Source organism: Gigantopelta aegis, chromosome 4 (genome assembly GCF_016097555.1).
Source record: "Gigantopelta aegis isolate Gae_Host chromosome 4, Gae_host_genome, whole genome shotgun sequence".
Taxonomy (NCBI): Eukaryota; Metazoa; Mollusca; class Gastropoda; order Neomphalida; family Peltospiridae; genus Gigantopelta; species Gigantopelta aegis.
In genome coordinates, this window is record NC_054702.1 from 10,071,284 (window position 1) to 10,094,974 (window position 23,691).

General features: G+C 38.3%; 1 protein-coding gene across 1 annotated transcript in view; it reads right to left on the reverse strand.

Annotated features, from left to right (window-relative positions):
* LOC121372045 (xaa-Pro aminopeptidase ApepP-like) overlaps nucleotides 1-23,433 on the reverse strand; it is a 33,564-nt gene extending 10,131 nt beyond the window's left edge. The window contains exons 1-12 of the mRNA XM_041498292.1: nucleotides 23,349-23,433; nucleotides 18,681-18,790; nucleotides 16,971-17,084; nucleotides 16,165-16,228; nucleotides 15,384-15,488; nucleotides 14,870-14,965; nucleotides 14,116-14,259; nucleotides 13,305-13,400; nucleotides 11,902-11,983; nucleotides 10,792-10,924; nucleotides 9,573-9,695; nucleotides 7,889-7,975 (exon numbers count right to left, since the gene is read on the reverse strand). Coding sequence (XP_041354226.1) covers nucleotides 7,889-7,975; nucleotides 9,573-9,695; nucleotides 10,792-10,924; nucleotides 11,902-11,983; nucleotides 13,305-13,400; nucleotides 14,116-14,259; nucleotides 14,870-14,965; nucleotides 15,384-15,488; nucleotides 16,165-16,228; nucleotides 16,971-17,084; nucleotides 18,681-18,790; nucleotides 23,349-23,397 — 1,203 coding nt within the window. The 5' untranslated portion in view covers nucleotides 23,398-23,433. The remainder of the gene's footprint in view (nucleotides 1-7,888; nucleotides 7,976-9,572; nucleotides 9,696-10,791; nucleotides 10,925-11,901; nucleotides 11,984-13,304; nucleotides 13,401-14,115; nucleotides 14,260-14,869; nucleotides 14,966-15,383; nucleotides 15,489-16,164; nucleotides 16,229-16,970; nucleotides 17,085-18,680; nucleotides 18,791-23,348) is intronic.
* Between the last annotated feature and the right edge of the window lie 258 nt (nucleotides 23,434-23,691).

Sequence of the window (23,691 nt, forward strand, 5' to 3'; positions counted from 1 at the left end):
GGCTGTAAGCTATACCACTAAACGTTTCACTCACTGAAACATGTTTCGTAGTTAACAATATTTACTGCTGGTGCATGTTAGGGCCTCCACGAGTCCAAAATATTGGACTCGAGTACTTGAGGGTCAAACTCGACCCGGACCCGAGTACTCGTCATTTACACTAGATGATAATGAGACTAAGGAATAAAGTAAAATAGCATTATGCTTCTTACTTCCAACGCTGAACATGGATGCCCAATCATACCATTGTATGTATTGTATTTAGCACATTCGACTTTTTCCCGCTTTATGTCTCATAGCATATAATGTAAGCGACGGGAAGCATAATATGACGTAATTTTTTTTAAATAAATGAGAGTGCTCTTCGTTGCACGGGTACTCGAGTCTGTGAACGGACTCGAGTCTTGCTAGACTCGACCCGTACCCGAGTACTCGTGGAGACCCTAGTGTATGCTATAGTTTTTGACGCACGTGCGGTGATCTTTGCTACATAGAGGCCAGTTTAGTGCTCATTAAAAAGGTAGCTATTTGAATAACAACTGTTTATATATATTGATATGCTTTAGAACCGAATGCTTATGCTTACCGAAACTGGTTCACCCATGATAAAACAAGCAAACAAAGTAAGCAAAAATAAATGATAATAATAGGGGCCTAATAATAATAATAATAATAATAATAATAATAATAAATAATAATTATTATAATAAATAAATTAATAAATAAATAAAATTCTCTTGTTGTAACTTTAATATAAAAAACTAAAAAAAACTTTGAATGGCATTTCGATAGTTTCCGTATATGACGGACGCTGCCGGAAATATAACTATTACGTCGACAATACTATGACGTTTTAATATGGTTATGGAAACTTGCTAAAGACCTTTGTCACGGGGATCCTATAATACCCGTAACTGAATGAAACACGAGTATCCAAATATCTCTCCTAACTGTATATTTATTAGATCTCTCTGTAACGGGCAGTATACCCGCGTGGCTCGTCTCTAGGTATGTTCAGAGATACGATCTTATATAAAGTATGTATAATATAGCCCGTTTCGTTCACTAGAAAACACAACAAAAACACAATACACTTTGGAATCTGTATTAACCTACGCTGACAAATGTACTGCCGCAGTAGTTAATTAACAACAACAAATAATAACAACCCAGAACTGATCACTTAATTAGTTAATCTCTAGGTGTCTAGTTTACACAATATGCTAATCACTTCACCGTGACACAACACCCATACGTGTGATAATTGAGAAACGCTTCCAGGGGAACTTAATTAATAAAGGAATTACAACTCTATTCCTAACTGGTTAATTTTTAATTAACCCTTAACTACTCATTCAGTAACCTTGTAACACAGAATTAATACTGGTACCTATCACAATAAAGACAATAACCGACAGTTTACCTAGGTCCTTTAGGATGACTGGATAAGCTTTATATATATATATATATATATATATATATATATCAGAACGATGAGCCTACAGTATACTGCGTCAGATGACCGGCAGCACCGTCTAATAATATTGGTATAATACAGTATTAAAATATTTAAAGTCACATCAATCACAACAAGGTTATACAACAGAGCAGAAATGATATTTACCAAGTCCAAACGGACTAACGTTCCCCCTGGAAGCCTTTCTATGTTTCTCCCTGATATATCTAAAATCCTAGCTATTTATTCAAAACTTTCAGAGACAGCGAATATCGCCTGGGGGCACAACGCGGAACCTCACCTATCATCTGATATTTCCACCTCTCCCAGAGTCGGAATATTTTCTTAGATGACCAGACATTCTGTCGCCAGTTCGCTAGAGATTCCATGGTCGCGCGGAGGTATTACGTAACTACTGGCCACATGGCCTCCGCACGTGCGCTGGGTGTGTATTAGAAAAGCTCGACGACCGTCGCGCAAAGGTATCACGTAACAAGTTGCCCATCTGGGCTAAGTGCATATGGAACTGCACACGGCCCTCTAAAACAATTAATATCGCCACAGGCGAAAAGAAATTAAGAGCATGTACCGTCACACACCCTCACCTCAAAAAGGATATTTCCTCTACTCTAGGAATAGGGAAATATACTACATTAAAACAAAAGGTGCGTTAACCGACGCATCCGGGCATTTATAACACATAGTAATAATAAGGTAACTACCAGTAATCACACTGAGTCTCTGAGTCCCTGGTATACAAATAAAATATATAAAAACAAAACAGAAATCAAGAATGTCAACACATTACCATAACGTTCAACTTCGGGACAGGGCATGAGCGATTACATTGGATGTGCCCTTGATATGTTCAATGGTAATTGGGTATTCTTGCAAAAGAAGACTCCACCTCAAAACTCTCTGGTTGGAGGCTTTCATTAGGATGGTCCAGTTCGTCTTCGTCTTCTTGGAACAGCACAGCTCCAGCTCCCACGTCACTGGCATCCACAGCTAGCTTGAACGGCATTCGGTAGTCGGGTGCTGCCATCACGGGAGACGAGGAGCGCATCTGCTTGAGACGGTTAAATGACTTCTCGCATTCATTTGACCACTGGAACTTCGTTTCCTTCTTTTTCAGTGTCGCACGTTTTCCAGGTTTTCTCCGGTAGGCATGCTGTCGAATCGGTGTAGCGTTGGGTTCCAAGCGCACATCCTGGCTTAAGGTGTTGGTAACCGTTGGAAGGTCCTGACAAATGGAAACATTGTCTTGTATCAGCGTAGTCAACTTTTCTCGCTGGGGGTTCAAGTCTGCTAGAATCTGGTTGTTGGTTAATTTGATCTCTGCAGTCTTGACGTCATCACAGGAAATTGAGTGACTCTCAGTTTGGACCGGTAACTCTGGAACTATCGGCAGTCTGTCAAAATAACCTTTTAGCAAATTGATGTGACAATACCTACTTTTCCTAACCCTATTAGGAGTGTTTATCACATACCCTGTCTCATTAACCCGTTTGTGCACAACATAGGGCCCGAAATACCTGTTCTGCAATGAACCCCGTTTAATGGGAAGGTACAGCAGCACCTTATTCCCTGGGTTAAATTCCCGACTCCTAGTCTTCCTATCAAACACTGATTTCATTTTGCTCTGAGCATAGCTCAGATGCTTCCTAGCCAGTTCGGTCGCCTGCCACAACCTATCTCTAACTCTCCCTACATAAATCAGCAGGTTTTCGGCATTTTCCTTGTCTAACCAACTATCTTTTACCAATTTGAGAGGGCCTCGGGCTGAATGCCCATAGAGCAACTCAAATGGGGTGAATCCTAAGGATTCTTGCTTAGCATCCCGTGCTGCGAATAACACGAAAGGAATTGACTGATCCCAGTCAGTACCATTGTCGAAACAATGGCAGCGGAGCATACTTTTCATGCTCTGGTGGAAACGTTCTATGGCGCCCTGGCTCTCAGGGTGGAATGCAGAAGAACGAATCTGTCGTATATCTAACATAGACAGTACTTGCTGGATTAACTTGCTCATAAAGTTCGTACCCCGGTCGCTTTGAATTTCACCTGGTAAACCCGTGTACGTGAAGTACTTAAGCAGCGCACTAGCTACAACAGACGCAGTAACCTTCCTTAAGGGAATCGCCTCTGGAAAACGCGTAGTTAAGCACATAATTGTTAACAAGAATTGGTTGCCTGAACGCGTTTTCGGTAATGGCCCCACGACATCTATCAACACTTTTGAAAAAGCTTCACCAACTATGGGACCTTCTGCAGGGGATAGGGAGGAATTAGCGGATTTGGTTTGCCCACAACCTGACACACATGACATGACATACAATGCTTACTGACATCTGCAAACATTCCCTTCCAATAAAACTCTGAGGCAAGTTTACTATGAGTTTTATTCCGCCTAAGTGGCCAGCAAACACGTCCTCATGTGCTAACAATAACATTGACGGACGGTACTTAGAGGGCACCACAATTCTACATCTTGTCACACATTCCTCACTATCAGGCACAACCTTTTCCACACTCTTATTCATTAACACTCCCATGTCCATATAATACCCTGACATCTGATCCTCCATCTCACCCTCAGTTAACAATGTAGTGCGAGCTGCCAACAAACTTGGATCAGCCCCCTGCTCTAGGATTAACTCTTGTCTATTACAAGGCAAGTCCCCCCTATCTAACACAACTGGTTCATTTCCCCTCTGCGGGAGGTCAACAGGTTCCACCACATTTAGTTCGTCAGTTGACTTATCTACCATTTTACTGATAACCTCATCCACTCCAAGTTCATGGCTCACACACGTATCAGACAAATCATAAATATCCTCTGGGTCTCGTGTTACCCTTCTGGCCATAGCCCTAGTCTTTACACACGCAGGATATCTAATCTCATCAACCTCACACTCTTCTATTGGTAAAGGGCTGTCTTTAATTAACAATTGGTCACATTTCGGCTGACAACACTGACTAGTCAAATCGTTACCCAACAAAACTCCTGTTTTCAACAGGCAGGTCCTTCACAACACCCATAATGACTGGTCCCGTCACAAACTTCGAACACAAGAAAACGTTATGTAACCGGACAACCATATGTTCTCCAGTAACTGAGGTTAAAGCCAAACTACGTCCTGTATCTGAATTTTCAATACCAGCTAAACACTTTGACGTTATAAGCGACTGACTACATCCGGTATCTCTATAGACTGATATTGCCTTAGGACTCAATTCTTGTTTCACATCACAAACCATACCAGTGTACACATACGGGTTTACTTTCTCTGCCATGGGACTAACCATTAACTCTCTCGCTAACGGAGCTGACCTCACTAAACCAACCACTTGCGCATTATCGCGTATCCTTTTAAAACAGTCCCCGACAAGATGGTTATCCTTTTTACAGTAACTGCAATGTGGACGAAAAGTTCGTGCATTGGCTGATAATGCAGGCTTATCCTTACTTTGCCCACCAGGTGCATTCCTTGCCTGACTAGCTGACCAACTACATGACTCTCCCCGATAGTTACTTTCCCGGGAAAACCCTGGCTGAAATTTCTTCTTATCACCCTGTTGTATAGAGCTACCCTGTACTGCCTGAGCTTTGTGTATTAACACATAGTCATCTGCCACTATGCCTGCCTCCTCTATCTTTTTGACATCACGATCCTCTAAATGAATACGTAAGCTAACTGGTAATCCATTTTTAATGTCCTGTAAGATCAACAACTCCCGTAACTCGGTATATGACTCTACCTGATGAGACACCACCCATTTATCAAACATCCCTGACTTCTTAGCCACAAACTCACTATAAGATTGACCCTGCGTTTTTCTCAACTCGCTATACCGTAAACGATAATCCTCAGGTCGTAATTTATACGCCCTCAACACTGCCTTAACTAGGTCGTACTGACTTGCTCGCTCATCACTCATTGAATTATAAGCTACACTAGCCTTCCCCTTAAACTTAGACACGGCTAACAATGTCCACTTAGACTGCGGCCAATTTAGCTGCTTAGCGGCCCGTTCAAAAAGTTGGAAGAACATAACTACCTCCTGGTCATCAAATACAGGCACTGATCTATAAGCCTCCGACATGTTAAAACCATTTCCTGCCTCACGTCTAACTTCTTCAGTATTCAACTTTAACTCATGTTCCACTTTTAATTTTGCTAACTGGAATTTTCTATCCCTATCTCTCTCTCTTCTCTCTCTCTCTCTCTCTCTCTCTCTCTCTCTCTCTCTCTCTCTCTCTCTCTCTCTCTCTCTCTCTCTCTCTCTCTCTCTCTCTCTCTCTTCTCTATCTAATGCACGTTCTTCTCTTTCGTACTAAAGTTTTTTAAAAGCTAATTGTTGTTCCACACTTAACTCATTTATCTCTATCTCTGAAACAATCTCACTGTCTTCCATAACAGGACTATCACCAAAAACTTCCTGGATAATAATTGTCCTTATATCTCTTAATGTTTTAGCTGATGTTAAATCAATTTCTCGCTCACCCGCGATTTCAACTAACTCGGCCTTACGTGCTCGCTTAATCTCCACTACACTGAGCGTAGGCCTATCCAACAAATTCTTATCCATGTTTAGATATGATGCACTTATTATTAATTAATTTTCTAGTGAACAACGTTGCTACTTCTGGTTATTTGTAAAAATAATTTATAAAGCCCCCATTTACAAACAATACTTTTTTTTAATATGCATGTCCCGTTTCAGATCCGGGACGAGCGCCCCAATTTTCTACTCCTGTCACGGGGATCCTATAACACCCGTAACTGAATGAAACACGAGTATTCAAATATCTCTCCTAACTGTATATTTATTAGATCTCTCTGTAACGGGCAGTATACCCGCGTGGCTCGTCTCTAGGTATGATCAGAGATACGATCTTATATAAAGTATGTATAATATAGCACGTTTCGTTCACTAGAAATCACAATAAAAACACAATACACTTTGGAATCTGTATTAACCTACGCTGACAATGTACTGCCGCAGTAGTTAATTAACAACAACAAATAATAACAACCCAGAACTGATCACTTAATTAGTTAATCTCTAGGTGTCTAGTTTACACAATATGCTAATCACTTCACCGTGACACAACACCCATACGTGTGATAATTGAGAAACGCTTCCAGGGGAACTTAATTAATAAAGGAATTACAACTCTATTCCTAACTGGTTAATTTTTAATTAACCCTTAACTACTCATTCAGTAACCTTGTAACACAGAATTAATACTGGTACCTATCACAATAAAGACAATAACCGACAGTTTACCTAGGTCCTCTAGGATGACTGGGTAAGCTTTATATATATATCAGAACGGTGAGCCTACAGTATACTGCGTCAGATGACCGGCAGCACCGTCTAATAATATTGATATAATACAGTATTAAAATATTTAAAGTCACATCAATCACAACAAGGTTATACAACAGAGCAGAAATGATATTTACCATGTCCAAACGGACTAACGTTCCCCCTGGAAGCCTTCCTATGTTTCTCCCTGATATATCTAAAATCCTAGCTATTTATTCAAAACTCTCAGAGACAGCGAATATCGCCTGGGGGCACAACGCGGTACCTCACCTATCATCTGATATTTCCACCTCTCCCAGAGTCGGTATATTTTCTTAGATGACCAGACATTCTGTCGCCAGTTCGCTAGAGATTCCATGGTCGCGCGGAGGTATTACGTAACTACTGGCTACATGGCCTCCGCAACTGCGCTGGGTGTGTATTAGAATAGCTCGACGACCGTCGCGCAAAGGTATCACGTAACAAGTTGCCCAACTGGGCTAAGTGCATATGGGACTGCACACGGCCCTCTAAAACAATTAATATCGCCACAGGCGAAAAGAAATTAAGAGCATGTACCGTCACAACCTTTAAATTATTTTTTTTAAACAAGGACCTTTAAATTCTATTTTTAAAAACAAAAACGGGTTTTGGGTCTCCTCTATTAAAAAAACGTCCTGGGTTCGCACCTGGCACCTCCAGCATTCAAAAGTACACCCAATGCATTATTTTTTTTATCGCAAACTCCTCCAGAATCATTAATCCAACCAGCACATGACATGTTTCCCACTAAACACAAATAAATGTTCAGTGTTCTTTAGCATTTTCCCGGGTGGGGTTGTGCACACCAAGCACTCTTCTGGATTCGCGCCTGTTTTAGTTGGTTAATTGTTCGTAAAACTTCGAAACAGTGTATTAATTCCTCCTGAAAACTCCAAAATATGCTTACCATATACTAGTATTCGAAGCACTCATTGATATTTAAAATGACAGAATTACCAAACGTTTGACATCCAATAGCCGATAATTAATAAATAAATGTGCTCTAGTGGTGTCGTTAAACAAAACAAACTTTAACTTAGGTTTTATTTCAAACTGAGTGTGTCTTTTACTCACGTGCGCGTTAAACATGCCCTGAGTTTCCACCTTGTTCTTCATGGCTTTGGCGACGCTGATGGATGAAAAGCGCTGTACGGCGTTTGTCTGGAGATAACACACGTTACATGTAAACTCATATAAACTCAAACAATGGTATTCGTATATAGACTTCATGCACGTGCTCTATTGTGTACTTATATTATATATTAGTTTCATTTGTATCAAACTATTAAATGGACATTCCTGAGTGTGCTGCTATTTTTAAGATGTTATCGACTAACAGAGACTTTTTAACGATTGTAATTACATATCAAATGGGGGTTTTCTCTGTATAAAATATTAGTGACGTGTTTCTGATCGTTCTAATATTTGTACGTACGAAACTATTTGAAGACAAAATCCTTTTTGGGCTTCTTACAAATATTAAGACGACCAGAAACACATTGAATATACAAACACTGATATTCTAAACAAGAAAATATATTTAATATGTAAGTTTAATCGTAGAAATATTGTATTAGTCGGAAATATCTTACAATGTAGCAAACTCGGGAATGTCCCTTTAAACTACTTACAAAACAGAATTTAAAGGCTCAATTGAATATAAACTGGATGCGGCGCGTGCGTGAGATCTGACTGGTGCGTCTGCAGCTTGCGTACAATATTTTATTGCGGCTGGCCGCATGTGTTTTGTCAATATCCCTGAGATCCTACTTCCAACGACTGTGAGATCTGTCCTGTATTGTCATGATAATATTACAAAATTTTAAACATTTTGATTTGTATACAAGGTTTTAAAATATTACTCCTGGAGCTGGGGACTTTTTACATGCATGAGAGGTCCCCTAAATCACCCTCCATATTTGGTGTGGGGATGACCTGGGCCACCATAAAGTCAGGGTGGACATTCTCATTCCTGACAATAAGTGAGAAATTTGACCTGATGTACAAAATTAACATGGTGGAAAAGAGACCAAAATTAGGGTTAGTGAACATTAAATTTAACATGTCTTGGCGAGATATTAATATATCATGGCATTTTACACACCAGAATGATGCTTGTAGTATTCCCTATAAAACAAAATAAAGACGTTTTAGATTAGACAATTTTCAAGGTCAATGGAGGTCAAATGGTGACGTCATGATGCTGTTGCCTTTAAATTACGACACACCCCCCCAAAAAAAAAAAAAAAATGTAATGGACTCTCAAAACCTCAAAATAAATATAGGCATTGTTTATTTAGATTTCTGAAAGACGACATAACAGGTAACTTTTTAAAATCATAAACTTTAAAAAAATGTAACATCCCTTAGATGGCATTTGAACTTTTGACCAAAATTCAAAATTACTAGATTTTCGATAAGAAGTCATAAACGCCACGGAACTTGCAACAATAATGTTCCATTTGGTAAATATCATCATCTACCAATGCTAAGGTGCAAAAGGATACATGAAAAGTTTTATTCTTAATGTAAATAATATTTCTATGTACGTACCTTTTATGAGGTGTCAAACATTCATCCATTCATTCATTCATTCATTCATTCATTCGTTCAATGTATTATCATAATTATAAAACTCATTACACTTGTATTGTGTACATGGTTATTTAGCTTGTTGTGGTAATAATTTTTGTCTCAGAATATCTTAAATAAATCACAATACATAATTATAGTATTAGGTCGTGAAAATAAACATTACCTTTGGAATTGCGCTGACTATCCCTTGACTACAATATGGCGTCACCCAAACGTTGACGTCAGATCTAGCGTCTGTTAGGGCTTTGATGTCCGTTTTCACTGTTTCAGGGTCATACTCTATAACCTGGGTAAAACAGCCAATACTGTATTGGTTTTAACAACACATACATACGTGCGAGCTTGATTGCGTCCAGGCGGAAAGAGAGACAGACAGGCAGTCATACAGACAAATAGATAGACTGACAGACAGACAGACCAATAGATAGGTAGGTAGATAGATAAGTATTTAGGTAGGTAGGTAGGTAAGTAGGTATATAGGTAAGTACATAGACAGACAGATATACAGACAGACAGACAGACATAGTCATAGATAGACAGACATACAGACTGATAGACCAATAGATAGACAGACAGACAGACAGACAGATAGATAGATAGATCTATAGATAGATAGATCGATAGATAGATCGAACGATCGATAGATAGAAACAAACAGTAAAATATCATACATGTGCTGCAATATAACGTGCTACAATACAACAGAATACAATACAAAGAATACAAAATTCAACAAAATTAAAATGCTATACAATACAATAAAATATAAAATAATGTAATGCAAAACAGAATCAATAACAAATAAAGTATATCATAGCACTACCATAAAAGAAGACAATACAAGATAGTACAGTACAATGAAATACAATTTAATAACTATTTTTAAGCTGGTTTTAAAACGATACTAATTTTCAACTGAATGAAAGTATGAAACCCTAGTTTTTAAACACTTCGACCTACTTTTCATTACTAGAGCCGCTGTTTGTTTTCATTATTGTTGTTGTTGTTTTGTTATGTGGTTTTGTTTTGTAGTTTTTTAGTGGGGTTTTGTTGTAGGTTTTGTAGTTTATTTCATAATTGAAATCAGACATTATAGCATTTGATTATTAAGATTATCCATTTCCATACAATCAAAGTGTTTCTGGTCATCCCGACGTTTGTAATAACACGAAATATATTTCTCATAATTCTAAAAACGCAAGTACCTTTGAGAAGTAACGGTTATAGAGACGAGCTCTAGTTTATTTTTGAGAGCGTATTTCTCCGTTTCATCGTCACAGACTCTCTATATTGTAATTTTATTCAAATGTGTCAAAATGAGTGTCTATTTTCACGGGTTGAAACTAGGGTGTGCGCCTTTAAAATAATTGCATTGAACACACCTGTACACACAGCCCGCCGACACCGACACAGGTTCCGTTCGTGCGTGTGTTGAGATGTTCATACAGTCTGTTCGTAGTTTCTCGATCTGTTGGAGATCTTGAGAGTTTGCTGTCGGCAGACACGATGTACAGTCTGGAATAGAACACGAACAGAATGACGTCCATGTCGCCTTGTGCTTATAGGGTACGTATCAAAGTTTTTAAAAAGGTTAAACTTATATATTAAAGGCGCTGACCGTAGTTTCAGACATTACTGTGAAATCGCTTCTATTTGTGATTGTCTCATTGTCGTGTCAGTCGTCGACTTGTACAATCAACGAATTTAAGATCACAACGGAAATATAATACATGTATGCATATAGTGCGAATTTATTATGCTACCTTTTCGGTCCATGGATTTAAGTACCCAACAAAATGTGTCTTTTAGCAAAACTTGAAAAATATAAGCCCACGAAAATATAAGATATTACAATACTTAAATACTTAATGCTTAAATTATTAATTTGACAAATCCAATTGTAAAACATTTAAATATTGTACGTGTAAACATGATGCACCTTAAACATTTTGAATACATTTACTGAGTACCTTGGTTAAAACTGTAGTTAAAGTATTCGAATGATTTAAAATGCTTATTAATTTTCATTCTATCTTCATTCATACATTCATTCATTTCATTTATTTCCGTGCTTATATCCAATTAAGGTTCAAACACGCTGTACTGGGCACATACCTCAGCTATCTGAATTGTCTGTCCATGACAGTGGGCTAGTTGCTAGTTGTTAGTGGTTATCCAGAGAGAAGAGGGTGTAGTGGTCTTACATCTACCCATTGAGTCGTAAAAACTCGCTCTGGGTGGGAGCTGGTATTGGGCTATGAACCCAGTACTTACCAGCCTTATGTCCGATGGCTTAACCACGACACCATCGAGGCCCAAAGATTTGTAATGTTGTGCATTTTATAATTATTTCATACATCCAGTTTATTGTCAGTGAGATGATACCAGCTTAAAATGAGTTATGACTACTGTTAGTGAACAGCGACATTGATGATGATGATGACAACTACAGTGGACTGACTACTGACTGTCAGTGTGTGCGCGGTGATTACCGGATTCTGGCATGCTCCACGATGGCGTACGAGATGAAGAACGGGTTGTACGGTATATCACTGGCTCGCAGGTTGAACAGCCCTTTAATACAATACAATACAATACAATACAATACAATATAATTCAATACACGATTGCGTACAAGATGAAGAACGGGTTGTACGGTATATCACTGGCTCGCAGGTTGAACAGCCCTATAATACAATACAATACAATACAATACAATACAATACAATGCAATACAATACACGATTGCGTACAAGATGAAGAACCGGTTGTATGGTATATCACTGGCTCGCAGGTTGAACAGCCCTATAATACAATACAATACAATACAATATAATACAATACAATACACGATTGCGTATGAGATGAAGAACGGGTTTTATAGTATATCACTGGCTCGCAGGTTGAACAGCCCTACAATACAATACAATACAATACAATGAAACACAATACAAGACAGTGTATACAACAGTTGAGTCCATTTTAATTGTTATGGTGCAGTACTGCAGTACATTTTAATGGTTACGGTTTAGTGCTGCAGACAATAATTAAGTACATTTTAATGGTTATGGTGTTTTGCTGCAGACTATAATTAAGTACATTTTAATAGTTATAGTTAGTACTGCAGATGACAGTTAAGCACATAACGTGACATTTTAATAGTTATGGTGCAGTACTGCATAACATAAGTAAGTACATTTTAATGGTTATAGTGTAGTACTGCAGACGAGTTGGGTATATTTTAATGGCTACAGTGTAGTACCACAGACAATAATCAAGTACATTTTAATGGCTAGTGTAGTACTGCACACAATAATTAAGTTCATTTTAATGGCTATAGTGTAATGCTGCAAACAATAATTAGGCACATTTTAATGGCTATGGTCTAGTACTATAGACAATAAATAAGTACGTTTTAATGGTTATAGTGTAATGCTGCAGATTAATAAATAAGTACATTTTAATGGCTATGGTGTAGTGCTGCAGACAATAAATAAGTACATTTTAATAGCTATGGTGTAGTGCTACAGGCAATAAATAAATATATTTTAATGGATATGGTGTTGTACTGCACACAATAATCAAGTTCATTTTAATGGTTATGGTGCAGTACTGTAGACGACGGCTAACATGTTAAACGTAATGCTAGTGTCAGATTACCAACTGTCACCACGCAGTTAGCCAACTCGCCGATCTCACGACTTCTACGACTGTCCAGTTGGTGATCTGAGCACTCTTAAAACTCGATTCTCGTCGTATACAACTCCTAAGACCGATTAGTTGTTAATCTGAGCGCACCAGTCGTAAGCTAAGTGTGGCGAAAATTACAACGCAACCGTCGGTTTGGCCAACTCCGTCGTGAGAGTTGACAGTCTCAGACTAGCATAACACTCACACGCTGTTTCGTCCAGACTGGTGACCACCACTGCCGCCACATTGTGTTCAGTCATCTCTCGTCTTAGATCCACCATCTTGTCCTGCCATCGTTTCCCTACAGAGAACAGGGTATATTATTTATAAGACAGTATTTGTTTAAATTATCATTTCCTAACTCAATAAGCCACTCTAACAAACAATGTTGTAAAAAATAAATAAATACAGTTGAGTTGTGTATGTAGCATTAAACCGACATGCCGTTTGTTTGTTTGTTTGTTTGTTTGTTTGTTTATTTTCATATGGCTAGACATACATATAATCCAGGTCTGAAAACCATAATTAGTTCAGTCCAGTTCTTGCGAAAATGATAGAAGTCTACTATTTGACTTCTTTTTAATGATGTTTTTGTCTTTGGGTTTTGTAGTTGTTTCTGTTTATGTGGGTTTTTGGGGGGTGGGGGGTATTGGGGAGATGTTTTTCTTGTTTGTTGTTGGTTAGTTGTTATTGTTTTGGATGGTTGTCTTTTTTTCTTTCTTTTTTGTTTTTGTTTTTGTTTTGCTCTTGCTGTTATGTTGTTATGTTTTTGTTGGGGGTTTTTTGTTTTGTTTTTGTGATGCAAATCTATATAATTTGATGAGGAAAAACACTGCTTTCTTTTCAGAATTTTAAAAACATTTTAAATACTAAAACTTTTTTTTATAAAAACTATGACTGAACATCATTAGTTCCGGTTGACAACCCTCTCACTCTTCTGTTTTATGTGAAACATTGCATCTTATGCTCCAACACTTGTATGCTATACTGTGCATTCAAATAAGAAAAATCCTTACCACTAAACTTCAGCTCTAGCGCGTTGATGGGTGTATCGGCTGGGGCTGGCCGTCCAGCTGTCCAAATCACGTCTATTAGGTCACGTGTCCCGACCAGCGTGATGCCCTCATTGGACAACTTATAAGAATTTCGTGTCCAGGCTCCTGAGAAGAGACAAACATAAAGGTTCTGAACCCGTCCTGACACAATTTAGAATCTAGGCTCAAATGTTTAATGACGTCGCATACAACAAATAGGTATGGCGTCGCCATGGTGTTAGAGACAATAATCTTGAGTCTAGACTCTGAAAGTTTATAAGTAACATGTCTTGTTGTCATCTTAATGTATTCCTGCCCTGGACGGATTTAAACAATCATTCCATTCCATCCTAATGTATAGTGTGGTACAGTGGGCCGTGCCGGTCAACAGGTTTCTGGAAGTCATGGAGGATTCTGGGAGATTTCTGCGAGCGTTATTACAAACAAGACTTGGAGATCTCCATCCTGATGGATATTCGGCGACAGGTAATTAGTTATACACCGCGAGTACCATAATATGATGATGGCTCAATGTTGATTTTTGCCTACAAGACTTTCATACACATCATCTATTGTTTTGGGATTTTTTAGAACAGCTAAACATTTTAAAAACGTAACATATAATTTCATCTGAGCACATTAACTTAAGTCTGTTATAATGGCTACAAATTTACGATAGTCTCTTTAATTTCCATATTTGTCAACAAGTGCTGTAATTATAAACGTGAATACGTACGACTGCTCATGAGAAAAGGGTTCACACCAACTTTGGCTCCAGGGATGTCTTTCAGTTCTGATATCAGCCACGTCGTCATTTTGGGGGCTCCGGCACCTTAATATATTATCTTTTTTTATTATAATGAAAGTATTTGAGAAAAAATATTGCACAACTAAATAACATACAGTCGTATCATTGTATGAGTCTAGTCAGATTCATTAACAGTTAGGTAATTAGTGTTTCATGGTGTTGTTTTATGTCCACTTCCACATCACAGTCCGTGTCTCTCTCCAAGCGCAATGTAGCAGACATGCAATGAGTTATTCATAAAATATTAATATGCTTATTGAAGAATAACAGTTAATATTATTAATAATTTTATAACATTTTGAAACATGTTAATAATATCAAAAGGAGTGTTTGTTTAAAGTGTTTAATACAGTCACCGAACATTCTTAATATATTCACTTAGTTTACTGAGAAAAGAAACACTGAAATTAATGGTTCTGTTACGTTGTATAAGTTGTTGCACCTGCTTTCATGAAGATCCAGTTACAGTCGAGCTGAGCCTCGCCCTGAAGGAAGTACCGTCCGTCCGTCCATAGCGCCGCTTTGTCCAAGAGAACAACCGCGAATCCTGTAAACAAATGATATTGTTCATGGACATACTTCAGATGTGGGGAGCGAGACGTTACACAGTGGTAAAGCGATCGATCTCCGTCCGTTAGCTCATTGGGTTGTTTATCGCTCCACCCACTGCACCACAACTGGTATATCAAAAGCCGTGCTATGTGCTATCCTGTGTGGGGGAAGTATATATAAAAGATTCCTTGCTACTAATAGGAAAATGTAGCGGATTTCCTCCCTAAGACCTAAGACTATGTTAAAATTACCAAATGATTAACACCCAATAGCCGATGATTAATAAATCAATGTGCTCTAGTGGTGTCGCTAAACAAACTAACTTTATTGCAGATGTCTGAGGCAGCTCTCTGTCTCTCTGACTATCTGTCTGTTTTTGTTTTTTCTTGTTATATCTTCCTTCTCTCACTCACTCTGTCATTCTCTCCCCCTCTCTCTCTCGCTCGCTCTCTCTCTGTCTGTCTCTCTCTCTCTCTCTCTCTTTCTCTCTCTCTCTCTCTCTCTCTCTCTCTCTCTCTCTCTCTCTCTCTCTCTCTCTCTCTCTCTCTCTCTCTCTCTCTCTCTCTCACTCTCACTCTCTGCTTTCACAATCAAATGAGCCCTGTTACATAACTATATAAGACCCACCTCAGATCGGCTTAATTTAATTTAACACAATTTAGGTAACATACCTGCTGATCCGGAAAAGCCCGATATGTACTGTCGTCGTTTGTCGTATTCCGTGACGTATTCACTCTGTAAAGAAATGGATGCTTTTTAATGACATTACCGCAAAGAAATATTCAAACAGTATTTTAAAGTATTCGAATATCTCGTGGGTTTCGGTCGTAGGGGTAGATGATTCTAATTGAGCTGGGTAACGCGGGTTCTTTAAATTCTACATGCATTCAGTCGGGAAAAGCAAGGCGTGTTTCAAGTTTAAGAATATTAGTAGATTTTAGTAGTGATGGCATGCGGGTACCTGCAGGTGGCATATTTGTTTTCGGTCATACTGTTTTAGTGTTTTCCACAATTTTATATTGATCATTCAATAATGCTAGATGAGAAGTCAAAATATATAGCTAGGTTAGTTACCAGTCTCTCCTGCGTATGATTTTTGTTTGTTTTCTGTTGTATCTTACTCTTTTTCTTGGTTATTTAAAGTTCATTACATAATTCAAACTATTAAAAAAAAAACATTAGTTCAAGTCAGTTATTTACTTGGTATTCGAATATTTGCTCTTCATTTTCATTGAATATTCAAATACCATTTTCAGACATAATAGCGAACACTACGTTTTATCTAAATGTCCACCGCATTTGCCGATACAACACAGGACTTCATCATATCTCAATTGTTATTGGTATTTTAATACAACTGATTTTGTGCCTATGTATCCATCAATGTATTTTTAAAATAACAGTATCGTGTATTTTTAGCTAAATACTAGTTATTTAAAATATTTGTAAAACTGTTCTGCCTTTGACGTGATATTACCTGATGTGCGTCTTCGGACGGCACGATGTATGCGTGGATTCCGCCATTAGCCGGAAACAGCGCTCTCAACGCCGCCAGTCTGCTCGTCGTTATTACTCGGTTAGGGGGAGCCACCTACGAGATAAACTTCTTAAAAGTAAACATTTATTTAAATGCATCAAAGGTATCTTCATGTATACGTTCGCATCATGATGAAATAATTTTCAGTATACTGTGACAGTATTATTTTAAGTAGACTAAAGTTAGTGTGATGACATAATTTTAAATAGACTTAAGTACAATTTGAAGTAAATTAGTGTGACAATATAATTTATATAGATTAATCTGACTAAACTTAGTGTGACAATATACTTTTAAATAGAATAAACTTGGTGTGATAATTTTTTTTCAATAAACTAAATCTAGTTTTAAAGGCATATTGTCACAGATCACTGACCTATTTAATGGTCTAACAAAGTATTACCAGAACAAAACTAATTTGATTTGTTCCTAAATGTACTTTATTTAACCATCTTCATAACCACCGTACTCCATTTATTAATGATATTTTGTAAAACTAAAATTGTCGAGAGGGTTGACATGGATTTCACTCCATCATGGTTGAGTTAAGGTGATACGATAGCTAGATTTGGTTTCCAACAATTAATGTAAAAAAAAAAAATATTATTCATTTTTAGAGAAATAAGGTCCTTAAATCCGTGACAGTATGCCTTTAAGCCATACTTTTAAATAAACTAAATCTCATTTGCCAACATGAATTTAAAAGGATTAAACTTAAATTGACACCATAATATTAAGTACATCGTTATAATATAATTTTAAGTAGACAATTTAATTTTAAATAGACTAAATTAATTTAAACACTAGAATGCCGTATCACTGGTTGAACTGATAGTAAACTGAGGTAAACACTTTAGTAGATCAAATTTACTTATAGTTCCCAGGAGTTTTCTCCCTTGAATTGCGATGTCACCAGTGAATCGTTAATTATATAATACTGAACACGTAAAATAAAACTGAAGTCTCAAACTGAAAAAAAAACGTCGGATAAGATGCTGGCCTATCTTCATCATTTTATCATTTTCTTTCTCTAAATCTGTTTTAAGACTGAAAGGCATACTGTCACGGATTTAAGGACTTCATTTCTCTAAAAATGAATAGTAAATAAAAATTACATTAATTGTTGGAAATCAAATCTAGTTATCACATCACTTTAACTGAACCATGATGGAGTAAAATCCATGTTAACCCTTTCAGCAATTTTAGTTTTTGAATTATGGATCATTGCCATAATTCAATTATTTTTACAAAATATCATTAATAAGTGGAGTATGGTGGTTACGTAGATGGTTGAATATAGTACATTTAGGGACAAATCAAATTATTTTTGTTAGGTAATACTTTGTTAGGTCATTAAATAGGTCAGTGGTCTGTGACAATATGCCTTGAAACCCCAGAAAGGACACCAAGAACAGAACAAAACAAAAAAGCAACTATATAATATCCTACAATATTAAAAAAAAGTTACTTTAACTTTGCTTGTTTCCTATTGTGAGGAATTTTGTTGTTTTTTAATCAGTTCTGAATATTCTGAATATATATATTTGTGTACTGTTGTCTGTGTATACTTTGGATGTGTGTGTGTGTGTGTGTGTGTGTGTGTGTGTGTGTGTGTGTGTGTGTGTGCGTAGTAACTGTTGTTTTATTTACCGCCCCTGGTCGACACCCTGGCCTGTCTGCCACTGACGGGGAGGATTTCACATCCCTCCTAACTCGGCTCCTGTCTTCCTCCTGTATCGGGTCTGCGGTCACCAAACAAGCTGAAAATAGTCAGTATAGTTTTTAAAGACGCAAATTTGATTTTACCGTAATGAGCATTCGTATACGTAACCCATATTTGCGTAATCCGCATCAATCACTTTCTATGCGAATGGGTTGAGTAGATTCCATTTATGCGTCCTCCGTACGTGTGTACGTATTCGATAACTTTGCATTGTGGATTACGTATACGTATACGTATACGGATTATGGACAAAATGAATCTGCGTATCACCGGCCTTGGCTAAGCCATCGGACATAAGGCTGGTAGGTACAGGGTTCGCATCCCGATACCGGCTCCCAGCCAGAGCGAGTTTTAACGACTGAATGGGTAGGTGTTAGACAAATACACCCTCTTCTTTCTAACTAGCATCTGACCATTAACAACTAACCCACTGTCCTGGACAGACAGCCAAGATAGCTGAGGTGTGTGCCCAGGACATCGTGCTTGACCCTTACTTGGATATAAGCACGAAAATAAGTTGAAATGAAATGAAATGAATCTGCGCCTTAGTGTTTAGAGTGCTATCTGTATAACATTAGAACAAGTTGCTAATTTTTCAGTGGTTCATACATCACACCCAGGACTGCTTATGTAATTATTATGAGAATAATTGTGCGCAAAACCAGAAATTCTTAATCTTTTCTATAGCTCTCCGTCATTACACCTGGTCTGTCTGCCACTGACGGGGGTGGCGGTGGGGAGTGTCACATCTCTCCTAACTCGGCTCCTGTCATTAGATCGCTCACTCTCTAGTCTAGCCTCAAATCGCATCCCTGTCTCTACCCGCCACTCATCTCCCCTCCCCAACCCCAACCTACACTACCTCCCCCAACCCCTGTTATCACCCACATCCCCAGCCCCTAATTTCACTCGTGTCCCCAACTCACAGTGTGTGACTGTTATTGAGTCTTGTTTCAATATTTAACATGGCGTCGAGTTTCCCTCGATTGGCCACTAAATCTAGGTGTATAATGTAAAGTCAACACGAGGTACTGACATTCTGATGTCAACAAACTTTAAGAGATGTGGAGATTGAATTACAATGACCTTGTGTACATATACAAAACGGAGCATTCTTCTCAGTACTCTCCTCGCCCAAGTCAACATGCAAATCAAGTCGACCCACCGGGCTTGACCAAAGAAAGGTTTGATGTGATCACAGCCACAGACGGTCTGCGTCGCCTGTACCTCGGATTTGTCCAACAACTACCGTCTCCAACTATGTTCATGAAAATTTCTTTGGTCTGTGTCTATTTACGTCTGCATCGATCTGCGTCATAGTACGTCAATCTGCGTCAGTCAGCATTAATGTGCGTCAATTTGCATTAGTGTGCGTCAGTCTGTGTCAATCTGCGTCAGTGTGCGTCAATCTGCGTTAGTCTGCGTCAGTGTTCGTCAATTGCGTCAGTCTGAGTCAGTCTGCGTCAATTTGAGTCACTCTCCATCGATCTGCGTCAGTCCGAGTCAATCTGTGTCGATCTACGTCAATCTGTGTCAGTCTGCATCGATCTGCGTCAATCTGAGTCACCTCCATCGATCTGCGTCAGTCCGTGTCAATCTGAGTCAGTCTGCATCGATCTGCGTCAGTCTGCACCGATTTGCGTCAGAGTGTGTCAATCTGCGTCAGTCGTCGACGTGTTACAGATTACATGGAAACCAGGCTTCACTCTTAAGGCAAGCCTTCTGGTTCTGGGCGATATCGCCAAATCCCGCCAAACTCTACCCACCCACCCTCACCTTGTATTGGCGAAATATTATTAATTATATTAGGCCGACATACCATGTCAGGTGACATATAATTATTTTCCGTTATTAAAATGTTTAATCACACAAAAAGTTCTGCGGCAACATCAGTTATTAAAGTCCAAAAATCCTAATAACAATTATACCCTAACAAGGTTTTTGCTATTACCTGTCAAGTAAAATATCCACCCCACCAAGACCCATTACGATGTGCTGGAGAAAATCCTCCAATTCGGACAAAATGAGTTGGACTGAAACTTTTTCACCCTGTTTTTCCATCATTCTACAAATAATATTAGTTGTAGTCCATTTAAATATGCGTGGTGAGTCGTTTGCATTCCTATATAGATGTTTGGTACTAATTCCAATAAGAATAAATGTTTTTCAGATTCGGGCATTTTCGTTTAATTTCGGAAAAAAATACAGCCTGCCCCCCCCCCCCCCCTCCACACACACACACACACACATATATACACAAATACACACACATACACATACACCCTACAAAATGAGAGCCCGTATGCCTATGTTATGATATTATATTGTGCAGTATAGTCCGTTTCAAAGCAAATTTTAAAAACTCTTGTTCTATATAGAGCTATTTTTGACTCTAGCAGCAAGTGCTGTCATCAATGCATCGACTTTGACGGCTGACTAGATAAACATAACAAGGTGTGGATGTGATGAAATCACACTTAGCAGTTATTTAATAACAGTTCACGGGTTTTTTGTTCAGGTTTTTTTTTCTGTTTTCATACTGGGGGTTTTACCACTGGTTCATTTTGATACACAATTTAAAGGGACATTCCTGAGTTTGCTGCATTTTGTAGGATGTTATCGATTAACGGAGACTTTTTAACGATTGTAATTACATATCAAATATATTTTTCTGCATAAAATATTAGTGGCTGTATGTTAAAGGGACATTCCTGAGTTTGCTGCATTGTAAGATGTTTTCCGACTAATAAAATATTTCTACGATTAAACTTACAGTGTCTGTATATTCAATGTGTTTGTGGTCGTCTTAATATTTATAAGAAGCCCAAACTGGATTATGTCTTCAAATAATTTCGTACGTACGAAAAAACTATATTTTATGAAATTAAATTAAATGTAACTTAGTACACATAGTAGAACGATCAGAAGCACGTTTACTATACAGCCACTAATATTTTATGCAGAAAAATATATTAGATTACATGGTAAAACGGTACGAACATATTCTTTGTAAAAATATGTACTTTCTGTTTCGGTATTGTGCAAAAGTTAAACAACAAATCCGCTTGTTGGTGATATTATATGAGACTCGGTTGGTCGGCTTTTTTTTGTGGTGATTTTTTTTTAAACTTTAGGGACGAAGAAGTAAGTAGCGTTTTAACAACAAAAAAGTGTTTAAAGCAATGAACAACGTCGGAAACGGGTGGGGTCGGGGCCACTGCCTCAGCTCTACAGCTCAGGTAGCTAGAATATATACCGAAGAACTATTCCTAAGTCTGACTATATTACGGGGCTACTGGTAGCAACCGCACAGGGAATGGTGGTCGGGTGCCTAAATGTTTCTGTCCAGTACAAAGTGAAATTAAAAGGTTTTCCTGAGTTTGCTAAGTTATTAACATGTTACCAACAAACACAGCCTTAAAACGACAAAATTTACATATTAGGCCATATTTAAAGAAATATTGAGCGTTAGCTAGTGAGCGTCAAAAACAAAAACCCTTTGCAAACATTTCGTATTGTGCATTTTGAAGTTGTGACCTACTGTTATGGGCAACGTCACTCTTCAAGAACTAATGACATTTAGACAGTTGCCGAGAATAATATTACCGTGAAATATCACATCTCAGATACATTTAACAACATGGACTGTTCGAGAAAGCCTTTGTATGGTTAAGTTATTGCCTTTGAAATAGAGTAGTGTACTAATAAAAATGTCATTCTCTAATACTCTCTCAATATCCCCACAACTTCTTTATACTTGTCTACTGCTGTTGCACCCTCTCTCTCTCTCTCTCTCTCTCTCTCTCTCTCTCTCTCTCTCTCTCTCTCTCTCTCTCTCTCTCTCTCTCTCTCTCTCTCCCCCCCTTTCCGTCTTATAAATATCATAGAAAGCATTAACATATTTAAATAGCATATTTTGTTTAGATACTATTGCTTAAATATGTACTTTGTAAGGCAGTGACCACGGCTCCCTAACCTGTTCACTGTCTATGTTCTGGGGGACAATAAATCTTTTTAAAAAAAAAGAAAAAAAAAAGTTATTGCCTTGTAGAGTATATATGCCCCTTTGTTTAACAACATAACAATAAAAACCGCCGCCCAACCCATATCACATTTTTTTAGGAATCAAGGACTCTCGCCAACTATGTTTATGTACCTTTTCTTGTTTAGATTAACAAATGTAGTTTTCATCTACTTCTGTTTGAAATAATTAACTTATAGTCCGTCCAATGCTTCTACAAAAATGTTTTTTGTAAATAATTTCAGTTTAATTTGACTTAAGAAGAAAAGTAAAGGTGTTTTGGAAATAACAACAATGACGGTAAACTCGGGACTGTGTCTTTAACTGCTAACAACTAATGACGGTAAACTCGGGACTGTGTCTTTAACTGCTAACAGCTAATGACGGTAACCTCGGGACTGTGTCTTTAACTGCTAACAGCTAATGACGGTAAACTCGGGACTGTGTCTTTAACTGCTAACAGCTAATGACGGTAAACTCGGGACTGTGTCTTTAACTGCTAACAGCTAATGACAACAAGGTGAATTGCGGCGTGTTTGTGTGGAACACAGACTGAAATGAAGAAAAATCTCACCTAATGCGAGTAAGACGCCGATAAACACGCCACCGTCAACCCAGCACATGTTGATATTCCCGAGATGCCGTGTCGAATGTCGGGCTACGATCGTCACCCGTCGTACAGACGAGAATCAGTCAACACTAGGGGCCGCGGTGATGGGGGGGGGGGGGGGGGGGGGTCAATAGGGGATCGTGACCCACCGTACAGACGACAGTCAGTTAACACTAGAGACCGCGGTGAGGTGGGGGGTGGGTCAATGGGGGATCGTGATCCGCCGTACTGTCGAGAGTCGGCTAACACCAGGGGCCGCGATCAGTGGGGAGAGTGCTCCCCGAATTTCGAAGTTTACCTTCACCAC